The 12,694-nt window shown below is 39.3% G+C and overlaps 1 protein-coding gene across 5 annotated transcripts in view; it reads left to right on the top strand.

The window, feature by feature from the left end:
* The window catches only part of FBXW7 (F-box and WD repeat domain containing 7), a 122,715-nt gene that overhangs the window by 74,717 nt on the left and 35,304 nt on the right, over positions 1-12,694 (top strand). For 4 of the 5 annotated variants that reach the window (XM_079990445.1, XM_079990446.1, XM_079990448.1 and 1 more), the window contains one exon: positions 11,952-12,034. In XM_079990445.1, coding sequence (XP_079846571.1) covers positions 11,952-12,034 — 83 coding nt within the window. Of the gene's footprint in view, positions 1-8,955; positions 9,494-11,951; positions 12,035-12,694 lie in introns of those variants that run through there. The other variant, XM_079990447.1, reaches the window with a different exon arrangement.

The raw sequence follows: 12,694 nt of genomic DNA, 5'->3' as shown, positions 1-12,694 counted from the left end.
AGGAAGCAACCAAAATATGTTGTTATCTGTAATTTGCTGTATTGTGTCACTGAGGAAAAAAAGAACATGGGTTTTCAAATACTTTGAATTACTTTTTGTCCCACAATCAATAAGACATGAGTTCTGTAGCTTTCATCAGACAACCAAACAAAGGTATTGATAAGTTGGTTAAATAATATGTAGTGTTCTTGTTCATGGGAAGCTAACCTTTATTTAGTTGATGTTTACTTTCATTTAGAGAAAAGAATACATTGTTACCGAAGTGTCTTTATTACAGAAGCAGAAAAGTGACGAGGCAGATACTTTTCTTCAGTCATTCCAAGTCATTACCCTTAGTTAATCTTGTTGTTATCCTTCCATTTCATTAACTTATTGTAAGAAGAAAGCAGTAGTTTTAAATCTCAGTTTGTGTCAATTGCAAAGCAGAATGTCATTAATTTGTACACGCATGGAGGACTGAAATATCCCTAATAATAGGCAATCCTGTCCACATGAAAAAAGAAAAGAAAATTGGCTTTGAACCTTAGGGACTCATGCTATAGAAATGCTTTTCATTTGGTTTGAACAAATTTGCTTGCTTGATAACTCCAACTGTAGCCTCTGTCCATACAAAATTATATAGCAGACACTGAATGACAATGGGTTAGGGAAACTTGAAAGAACTTAATGTGACCTCCAGCATTCTAGAAATTCCTTTCTGATGTGTACAGATTTGGTGATGTCTCCAATTGGTTGGACAAGATACAAAACTTCAGGGTAGGTTGCGTCTTAATTTTTGCAGACAGAAGAAAGTTGTCATGGCAATAATTCAAGACAGACGATGGGTGTGACAGTGAAGAAAATTGTCTCCATTCTTGTCTGCATGTATTTTCTGAGTACAAAAGGAAATACTATAATTAGACATATCTCAGCTAGGTACGTTGCTGGTAGATGTTCACAACTTCAGTATAGAGTTGGGAAGAGCTGGGCACCATATTTTATGGAATACTTCCAAGGCATTATAATTGCATATATTAACATGCCCACGTAACCAAGAACTACTACACTGTGTAGTAGTAAGACATTATCATATACTTGGTGCTTAGTCCTGCATTTCATTATTGGCTTGTATTTTCAGCACACAGATGCAGATTTTGTAGTGCAACTGTGTAGAAAGATGATCCAGTTCCCATTTAAAAGCAATTATGGGAAGAAATATATTTAGAGTAAACCGTCTTTCCCAGACCTTTTTTTTCTTTTTTGGTATTGATTCATTATGTCAAGCTTTATAAGTTACAATTGCAGGGGAAGGGGGAATATTACAAATTTTATTTATTCCCAAGGCATTTTGAACACCAGAGTAACTGCTTCACAAATACGATTGTTAGGTTACCTCCCCACATGGGCTGTTTTAGATAGAGCACAAAAGCTGTGGTTTAGTGTTGTAAGAATGAGCCTCAGACTTGTCTCCTTCCCCTCTCCATCCCTGCTTCCTCTTTTAAAGTAATCATAGTTTCCCATTATAACCTAACACTGGGGAGGTCCAGTGGTTAGTTCAAAGAGGAAAGGATTGAATCATGATTCTTAGAGCTCTCCACAGTTTGGACATAATGAAAAACTCTAGTTAGTTTGGAAGCACACACTTCCAAACATGCACTTTGGAGCACGGCTCCTACAAACCCATTTGGTACTCTTCAGTTGGTGGAAGATGAATCTGTGAAGCTCTCGATCACTGCAGCAGACTTTGAGTGCTATAATAGTATAATACTATTTTCCTCAACAATGTGTGTGTTGCGGGGCCAGGGTGGTAGGAAGCTTGACCTTATTTAGAAAGATATGCTCACAATTTGGCGCCTTCACATAATCTCAGCAGTCTTCCTCCAGGCATTCTTTGTGATCTCTCATTGGAGTTAGCAAAGCATTCATCAAAGTTAAGGAAACTCATTACTAGAGTTTTAAAACATGGAGAGTCTCCCCCCCCCCAATTTAGACATTATATGTGACGTATACTGAAAAGCCTTTTCTACATATGCAACTATAAACCCGGCGTCTGGCCTCTCAACCATATGGGGCGAGCTTTTTTGATTTATGTATACCACCTGAATATAAGTTCCCGAAATTGCTTGCCTCCCTACTGACTTACGAATTGTTGTCCTGCAATTTCTCCAAGAGCTCAATGCAGTGTAGGTGCTTCAGAATGAGATCAAGTGTGAATCAAGACAGAATGGGGAAAAAGTTGTTATAAAGTTGAATGACTGTTAGTTTATAGTGCTTCCACAACCCTAGGAGATTTGGGAATTTGCAGTTTGGGAATAATCCTGGATCCACTGTTTATAATCTTGTGCAGTAGCTTTCGCCAGAAGTGGTTTTCTGCCAGCTTCGTTCTACTTTATCCATCAACTGTTTTGTTTACCAGAGTGCAAGTCTCTGACAAGCACCATTTATTCTGAGGTAACTTCCCCGGTTAATTTCAGCAATGTAGTCTATCATGGGGCCGCCGTGGAAATAAAAATAAATAAATAAAGCATGTCTCCACAACACCTGATGAAAATGGGGGAAGTAGGAGCTTGTTCACTCAAGTATCTGCAAGCCGCTTCCCAGTAGCTTCCAGCCCCAATTAAAAGTGATGGTGTTGGCCCATAAACCTTTTTAATGGTGTGGACCTAGCATAACTCGGAGTGCCTGTTACACTGATGACTTGACAGGAGCGTTTTCCTGCAAACAGCAGTGATGTTGCTTGGGAAATGCAGTTCTACTCTGTACTACCACATCCATTACTATAATGAATACTGCATGGAATATGTGTCCCTTACCGGATAGTGTCTCTGACAATTCCAGTTCTCGTGATGAGTGACGCAGTTGCTCCTTCCCTCAGTGCAGGCATGCACATCTGGTAACCTTTTCAATGAATTATTGAAAAACTGAGCAGTTCCCTGTTGTACCACTCCAGTGTGCAAGCATGTTCCCTTCTAGAACGGACTTGTTCTTTCCCCCTTAAGCGGGGAAATTACTGTAGTGGGCTCATCATTAAATGGGGCAGGCGGGCGGGCAGGGAATCAGCTAAACTAGACTACCTGTTTCAGTATGGAACAAATATCTACAACTTCTTTCAGGGGAAGACAATGTTTGTTTGTTTTTTTAATTAAAAAGGGAGTCATCTGCATTCAAGTACAAATAGCCTGTTTGTGTAAATAGGGGAATTGGCCTGTTTTCCTAAAGCATGGAATATTTGTAATTGGTTCAGACCGCTACGGATTTTCAGGGCAAAGCTTCGAAATTGAGTATTTGTGACTTTTTCTCCTTCCACTGGCAACCCACAGTGTAATATTAAGGGAGTCTGAAATGCAAAGTGCTCTCTTGAGCTTCACTGCTGTGTGTTTTGACCAAGTGGTATTCCCAGTTGTCACCTGGTCATCTGATCCCACTTACATAATCAAAGTACCATCAGCAGAAAGGGAGTAGCACTTTAGTCTTCTTTGTTTTGTGTAAAGATGTAGTCATTTTCTCCTACCCTATGGTACTGAATATTCTACGCCTGTAGGAATTACTGCTGCTTATGCTAAAGCATCAGTGACAATTGTGCTTATTAGTAGTGTATGATACTATTCTCTTGGCATTGGTGAAAAATTTTATAATACTTTAGAAAGCCCTGGACAACAAAGGGACCACGAAGGGCATATAGCCCAAACCTCTGCAATGCAGGAATCTTTTGCCTTGCTCATGTGGGGCTTGAACCCATGATCCTGAGATTAAGAATCTTATGCTCCACCCACTGAAACTGTGTTGGATTATTGTGCTAACTGCAATCATTGCTGCTGTGAATGACCACAATGCTTACCTTGTAGACATTTTAAGTTTTACATAGAATCGTCACCACTAACCCCTTGTATTTCTAGTTATTTGGCTCCTAGTGTTTGCATATATTCATTCATATTCTCTCTCTCTCTCTCTCTCTCTCTCTCTCTCTCTCTCTCCACCCCCCATCACACACACTGGTTTTACTGAACACTTTAAGAGGAAACTAAAGGGAGTGTAGGACTGCTCCTTGTCCTTCGCCCTGACCTTCCTGTGTTGAGCAGAAAAGTCTGTAAGGGGATTGTAACCATGTTAGGATAAATCTGTTGACAGTCCTTCCGACAGTTGGGCCTCTGATTGCATGGGGGTCTTGATCGTGGGGAGAAGTGCATGATCCACCAAAGAGGGAAGTGGTTGTGCTTGCAGCATTTCATATATAGGTTTCAGGAGTCCTGAAGAGGGCTGCACTTGTGTCATGCAGTGGTTAGACTAGGATTGGGGAGACCAGATTCAAGTCCTATCTCAGCTCTGAAGCTCACTGATAAGCTTGGCCCAGCCTCTCTCTTACAGCCTAACCTACCCCACAGACTTGTTCTGAAGATAAAATGGAGATAAAATGGCAAGGTGTTTGTAGACTGCCTTGAACTCTCTCTGATATAAAAAAGTAATAAATATCAATACAGGCTAACACTTGCTGCATCTGGGGAATAGGAATCTACAAAAGTTTTTGCCATAATAATCTGCTATTCTGTTTTGGTACAAGAATACTTGGAGTTTTTTTCTGGAGTCTTTCCTGACGTTTACAAGGTTGCAGGCCCTTGGGTATTCTACAGAGTTTTGCTCAAAGTAAATCTCTTGAAATAAATGGACTTAGGCAACCTGAGTAAGTAAGAGTTGACTATCACCTAATATAAAAATGGCCAAGTAAAATGTTTTAACTGATCATGCAACTAGGATTTGTATATTTATTCCTAAACATATAAGGATAGTTGAAGTAAGTGTTACACATCCTAATTATTTTATATATTCATTATTTTATAGTAATGCAGTAGTGTCCATGGCTGAGCTTGACCCTGGTAGTTTAGGTGAAAAATTATTTTCTATATCTGATTCTCCTTTTCCCATAGATATTAAATAATGTAAGTTAAGCTGTGAATGTTTTACCTTTTCCCTTCATACAAGATGGGTTATAAGAAAGAAAGGATAAGAAGAAAAAGAGCTGGACAGAAGCTCAGTTCTCGCATGCTCTCTGCTGTGAAATGTGTAAGGAATGAAACTTAATAGAGAAGTAGAAATATCACTGTGAAATTGTAGCTGTTATGTGGTTAGAAGATGACTAGATATTGTGTAATGAAGAACCAGAGAAAAATATACCATACTGAGCTGTAGAAAATTTTATTAGCGAAGAAGTGATTAGCGAAGAAGCCCACAGCTACTACAGCAGTTCAGCATCACACCCTATATCATTGCATCATATTTGCTTAGAGTTTTGCTGCTACTAATTTTAGGATTGATATGTAAGAACCTTATTCTGCAACAGAATGCTGCTCCTGATGTTCCAGATAATAATGGAAGATCTCAGGGAAACCAGAATTTAGATTTCTGCTATTCTCTAGCCTTCCTTTTTTCTTTTTCTTTTTACCACAATCGTATAGTGAGTTAACAGTTTTATACACTTTTCACGGTTCATTTTGAGAACTGATATTTAGCATCTGAATTTTGACAGCAGGCATATCCATTAACCACAACTGGGTCCTTTCTGTCACCCCCCCCCCCAAAAAAAAAGACTTTAAGAATGAGTATCTATAACAAATTCACAGGGCTGCATGTATGTTCTATAGAGTCTCCATTTCATCAAGAATGGTGATGAAGAAATGGCGTACATTATATAGGCTCAAGATTAGAACAGATGTCTAGTTGTGGCATTGGCCCTTGGATCTTATAATCCCCTTTAAAATAACCTGTTTTGCTAATGATGAACAGTACAGATTTCAGGAATTCAGTTGTTACTTAACTGGGCTAAGAAAACCTAAAGCATAAAACCTAGTAATTTTGGTTTTTAATTTATAACTTGCTAACAAACAAACTTGCCTGCTAAAAGTTTAATAAGTTGTTTTTGTAAGGCCAGTAGGGAAATAATTGTATAGGCATAAATAATCTGCAGTTACTTAGACTGCAGCTTGGGGGAGCTTACTGTCTTCTCTAACATACACACTGTCTTCTCCATATTTTGGTTCTCTTACACACAAACACCGGATTCCTGTTCATGCTTGATTTACTTTTTTTCGTTTGTGACAAGACAGGCATTTTGACAGTCATGTAATGCAAACACATCAGTTCCCTCTGTAAAATGGGGATAATGTCTTCCTCTTTTACTTACTGCATTTATTTATTTTATATCCTGCCTTTCTTCCGTAATGGAACCAAGATTGTGTACATGTGGTTTCCACATGGTCATCCATCCAGGCACTGACTTGTCCCAGACTTGCTTTAGCTTCTTCAGCCAATTGGTGTCCCTCATGTACCCTCAGATCATACCCTAGGATTTATGCTTTTATACCCACTGTAGTAGAAGCTTAACTTTACTAATGCTCTTTGAGTAGCAGATACTTCCTTAACCTTTCTCTGAATAATGACTATTTTTTGAGAATTTCTCACAGAAGAAAATTGGGCACAGGAACTCTTTAATAGCGTATTCAGATAAGATGTAATATCTGGTTTGGACTCTAATTCCAGGCTTTGTAAACTCTGGTTTATGAAGCCAGGAACGAGCATCGGGGGCTGAGCACTCATCCATTGTGTGCCAGCTTTGACACAAAGCTCCTGGGTGGTCCTAAGTTTCCTGTTATGTCCAAATTGGGGAACTGTAGCGTCATATTAGTTCACAAACCAGGAAAATAGCCAACAGTCCTAACTTGTTAACCAGTAATAGGCCTAAGAAGAACCATAATACCCAGCTTTCTTTTCTTTTCTTTTCTTTTCTTTTCTTTTCTTTTCTTTTCTTTTCTTAAGCTTTTAGCATTTTGGAACCTGACATGTTTTAGAACTTGAAGCAAAACATGCAGACACCATTCTTCTCATTTCTTGTGAGAAAGTTAGAGGAAAAATTCCAGCAGACACCCATGTATTTGAGAGACAGACAGACAGACAGACAGACAGACAGACAGATGCACTTAGTAGATAGGTGCATGTGATTTGTGGGCATGTGTAAGAGAGAGGGAAGGAGTAGGAGCACATGCATGTATGGTCTGTGAGCGGGAGGAGTAGGGGTGGAGATGTGTATGTGGTCTGTGTGTATCTGTGGTCTGTGTGAGAGAGGGAGAGATGTATATGAGGAATGTGTGTGCACGAGTGAGTTGAGAGAGATGCCAATGTGGCCTGTATGTGTGCTGTGCGTGCGCAGGAGAAAGAGTGGTGTGATCACTGTGTATATTTTTGCTGGTGTTGGGAAATGCTCCATTGTTATTAGACAATGTTTGTGATGTTGGAGGGAGGTGGGAAGGTAGAGAAAACTCAGGACATAGCTGACTTCCCATGGTAAGCCTTTGGCTGTCTTGGGTGGGTGGGAAGCATCAGTGACCGAACTGTCTCTAATTTCACCATGCCCCCGGCATGCCACAGGCATGCTGTGTTATGCCATGGCAACCATTTTGTGACTAGTGCCCATCATGCTTCCTTAAAATTCAAAATGTGCCTTCTGGTCCAAAAATACTTTTTTAAGATAGCGTGCCCGTATAGAAATTACAAGGTTTGTCCACAACATAAACATTCAGGAAGTATTCTGCTTCTTGTGGAGAAAACATATGTCTGCACCATACCTATAGCACGACTGATTTTTTTTTTTTAAACTAAAAATCAGGAGACAGTTTTAAGGCCAAAAATAAATACCCAAACCAGACTTCGGTCAGAGACACATCAGATTGTAGGGAAAAAGTAGGAACATTTTTAAAAGTGGAAGCTTTAAAAAAATGTTTCATATTATAATAGAAGGGGGGAAAGGAACACTGTGTTCATGGCAGAAATGCCATCTGGAGAAAATACGAGCATACTTCCACGCAAATGTCGTACTACAGTGTATTAAGGGTAGCAGAAGTATCATGTTCAAGACACGTGATAGCTCCACTTGACTGAACAGGCTTCATCTGATGTTTTACGTTCATATATTTGGAATATGAACTGTGACATGGTGTAGCTTTTCTCCCCCTGTGATGCAAATCTGCCCCCTGCAACAATCTACAGAGGGATTCAGCTTGACCTGGATCTTGTGAAAGGGTTCAGCTAAAACTTGCTTCTTGTACATTCAGCAACGTGATAGCTGATTGCATGTGGACCCTTTTGCAAGGCTGTAGGGGTCTCCCTAGGAAGTGACTATGGGGGGTGGGAATCACCTAATGGTGCAAGTGGTCATGTTAATCTGCTCTGTGAAATAGACATCTTCAAGGTCTGTCATGACAGTAGCTTTCAAATATGTTTGAGAATAGGGCAACAGATAGTATAGTTAAATAGCAGAGATACAGATTTACGGTAAGTTAAGTATTTAAAACAAAAACACTTTGGAGGGTGATTCTCCAGTAGCTTCAACTGTGTTTGGGAGGGGGGTGTCATTGAATAATTATTTCAGATTTTTGTTGTAACTGAAGAGTAGTAAGAGAACAGTAGTGCCGATCTTTCCTCCATTTGGGGTGGACAAGATGATCTCATGAGTTTTCTCGTCAGTTCTGTTATTTTGTAAGCACAACTTAAAAAAAAAAAATCCACAATAGGAAGGAAATAATATTTAAATCAAACTAGTTGCATATTTTATTATGATTGGATTGAGCGCTAAGCGTAACAATGAAATTCATTACTATTTCCCCTCCCCCAAATGAGAAATGTAGGCTGCTTGCCAAAGGAAATGCTTATCTCAAATTAATTTGAAATTAACTGCATTTTTATGCAGCAGTGTTTGAACCCATTAGATGCAATGGCATAAAGGTCCAGTCAGCTTGCCGGAGGGCCACCGTATAGCTGTAATTAGTGAAAATCGCCTTGTTTGCTTCAGCTCGTAATCGTGAATTATCCAGTGCTCTCCTGTTTGTTTAAAATGGGGGGAGATAAATTAGCCAGGCTTGAGAAGATAGTTAAAGATATTCAGCCTTTCCTTCGAGCCCAGTGGCCAGTGTGAGGATGGCGTGGGGACGGTTTAATTTCCTGCCGAAGTCCTTCCCATGCTGTGTGCTCACAGGCTCCTTGGAGCTGAGCACCATATAATTGATGTGCAGCCTGCATTGCTGAAGCTTGGACTGCACCATTCGCAGCGTGAGGGAAGATGTAATCTGATCTCTGTGCCGCTTGGGGAGGAATCTGTTCAGTCAAGGCTTTGACAGGGCAAAGTCTCCTCCAATAATCTTCCCCCCTCACTCATTATTCCCTCAAGTTCTCCTCAGACAAGCTGTACGTATGTATGTGTGCCGGGAGGAGGTTTTTGATATCGAGCTTCGTTCCTCGCATTCACGGTGCAGTTTGCTTGCTGCTGCTGCTGCTGCTTCTGCTGCCTGATCTTCCTTCTCCGACGTGCCCGAGCATGTCCACATTAGAGTCTGTGACATATCTACCTGAAAAAGGTTTATATTGTCAGAGGCTACCAAGCAGCCGGACACACGGGGGCACGGAACCGCTGAAGGGGAAAAATACCGAAAACATGGGGTTCTACGGCACTTTAAAAATGATTTTTTACAAAGTAAGTAACCGGTATGGTGTGTGTGTTCCTTCCTATATGTATCTATATAGATATCTGTGTGTGTGTGTGCCTCTGTGTTTGTGTGTCTGTTGAGGAAAGAAAAATCTGTATCATCAGAGATGGCTGCGGTATCTCTCTGTATTCCCCCCCTCTTTTGGTGGTGCCTGGATGCTTAACATGCTATACACTGAATAAAGGCAAATAATGAAAGGGCTCAATGAGATGTGAAATCCTTTTATTTTAGGAGTCTGCATGGGAAACCAAAGAAAGATCAGACTATTTACCTTCGACTGAACTGGCTCTTCAGCTCAGCACTTTAGCCTGGTTTTTTTTCCTCCCTTGGGAAAAAAAAAAGACCCTTTTCTACTTTCACTCAGTATTTCATGTTCATTTTGCAGGTTTGGATGCAAATAGTACATCATGATGTTAACATGTAATTGCTTATATCAAAGAGACATTTTGAGCATGCTGTGAAATGTTTCAGAGATACAGTGTATTCCCAAGAGCAATGCAGAATACAGTCTGCAGGATCTGTTATTTTAAAAAAAACCCACAACCATATTTTTCTACAAGATTGTGTGTTTCCTCAGGTACTTGTGGAGCAAGTTTTTGAATTTCACAGAAACCCCTAAAAAATGCAATTGTTTACACTAGATATCTCTAATGGGCATAAACTTCTTTTTAGCCTAACAAAGTGGTAATTTTATTAAGAGTATTTCATAGAGTGCCAAGTGCTAAGCTTTTGCAGATTTCCCAGTACCTAAAACAGTTGGAGCTTAAAAGGGATGGAAAAAGTTTCCTACAAATATTAAGAAAACAGGAGTTTCGTTGCATCCTTGGACAACTGCCTGTTGTTTAGAATGTATCCCATGCTTTTGAGAAAATGAAGTTGTATTCAGAGTAGGAGTTAGTGTTATAATTCATATTCCTAACATTTGTTTGCTGAAGTAAAACAAATCATTTCATAGTCGGAAACAAGAAATATTACTGCTGGAATATCATGATACCCCCTAGGGGAGAATCAGTTTAATTTTTAATGGAGGTTAAAAGCATCTAGTATATGAACCCCCATTTCTGGAGCTGCAATTTGGTTATAGCAAAAGGGTGCTCTGCAATAAATCGATGTCTTTTTCTAAATATGGGAAGTGCTTTCCAAGGGTTTTCAGACATGCTCCTGTACATGGATGAAAATATGGTCTCCATTATCCTCAGCCTTGCTCTGAAAAAAGGTTGCTGGTGGAGAAGGCTTTTTGGTTCTGTGTGGTGCATGCTGTGTATTGTCCCATGTGAGGCACAGGCTCGCAAATAAGGCTGAGCACAAGAGGAGTGTGTCCATTATTGCTCAAGTGAAAAAGATAAGCATCACAATTTAAATGGAAACCTTGTTTAAAAATAAAGCACAATTCATAAGCGTAAAAAGATAAGTACAGAATTAAGAGAATGCTTATTTCCTTAGTGAAAATGCACTTTAGTATCTTGAATGATTCTAATGTATCTTCGGTGTCAGCAGACAGCCACAATACATAGTGAATGTCCATTTTTTTTAAAAATGGGAATGGGAAAATCTGAATTTGCATGGTAGTGTATATTTGATTTTACCTGCTAACTGGTATGAAACCAGTCATTTTAAATAGCTACCATATTAAGAAAAACAACCAGATATAAATCTGGGCAAAAGCACATGTATATTCCATACTGTTTAGCCAGCATAGGTGTCGAATTGCTCCTGCTGCATCTTGTCAAACCTAAAAAGTTTGCTTTTGGATGTATTCCACTTTGCATATGTTTTTGTATGCTTCTTTCAGTTTCCCGTCTAAACGTTTGTAGTTAAAAGATTACTTGATATATAAGTGTTGGTAACTTTGATAAACTTCTCTGTGGTTGACAATGCAACACTGCGCGCGCGTGCGCGCGCGCGCACACACACACACGGTTATCTTGCCATATTGCACAAAGCTACTTGTCCTAAGGCCATCCTAATGACACTAGTGGTAAAAATGTAAGGAACTGCCCAAAGGGAGGTAGTTTCAAGTGCTTTTTCACATTCGTAAAATGTTTCTGATCTGTGTTTTTAAGTGTTTATCAGAGAATATTTCATTCAGTTTGATGTTGTTTTAGCATTTATACCTATCATTCCAAAAAATGTGCAGAGTAATGAACTGAATCATTTAATAACTCATTGAGATGAATAAATGTGTAGAAACAAATCATAATGCAAATCATAATGCAGCAGGGTATCTTCTAGCTGCCAAGTGATTATGGTGCAAAGGGTTGTAGAAAAGCTGGGTCATTGGAATAATTTATGTTTTGTTAGTTTAAAATGCAGGTTGCACAGGCTGATATTAAGAAAATATTGATAGGTACAGGCAAAAAGATCACCACCCTGTTCATTAAGGGCCTCGCTTATGCTGCCAAACTAACACCATTTTTTTTTTTTGTTCCTTGTCCCATTTTGCAGATGAAGAGAAAGTTGGACCATGGCTCCGAGGTCCGTTCTTTCTCACTGGGAAAGAAACCCTGCAAAGTCTCAGAATACACAAGGTAATTTAATGCAATGACAGGTCATCTGTTTAAGATACACGACTGCAGCCTGTACTTCCTGCCCAGCCACCTCTTGCATGGTCATACCACAAAACAAATCTGAGTGAATTATCTACATTCATAAGTACCTCACTTGCTCGAAATTGCTGAAGTTATAAATTTATAAAAAGGTAAACAATCCCTTTTATTTACAAATTTAGGATGAATCCTTTTACTTGGCTTCAAAGGACTCTAATATTTTTCTTTCCTCACATCTACCCAGTGAAGGGAAACTTGCAGATTGGGACATGCATCAAGTTGGACTATAGAGACAACAAAGTCATTGGTGTTAATCACAACATTCTTGCATACAGCAACATGATAATTCCTGAGTCACATTGAATAATAACCTCTCCACAACATGGAGTTCAGTTTATAAATTAAAGAGATGTACATTTATCATAGGCAGGCACGTCAATTTAACAGCTCTTTAATTTCCTTTGGTTCGGAATTTCAGTACCAGGGATACATACAACTCGACTTCACTACTTGGTAGTTGCCATAACAACTACCTCTTGCATTTGAGCTTGTTCAAATCTGCAGCATTGTGAAACTTTCTGGTTTTAACAGATTGCTTTCCATAGGCAATTTATCTGCTGTTCAGTTTTAATCTTCCTTTTA

Source organism: Podarcis cretensis (assembly GCF_951804945.1).
Source record: "Podarcis cretensis genome assembly, chromosome: 9".
Lineage (NCBI taxonomy): Eukaryota > Metazoa > Chordata > Lepidosauria > Squamata > Lacertidae > Podarcis > Podarcis cretensis.
The sequence above is the reverse complement of the archived record's forward strand: the minus strand, read 5'-3'. Positions and strand labels throughout refer to the sequence as shown.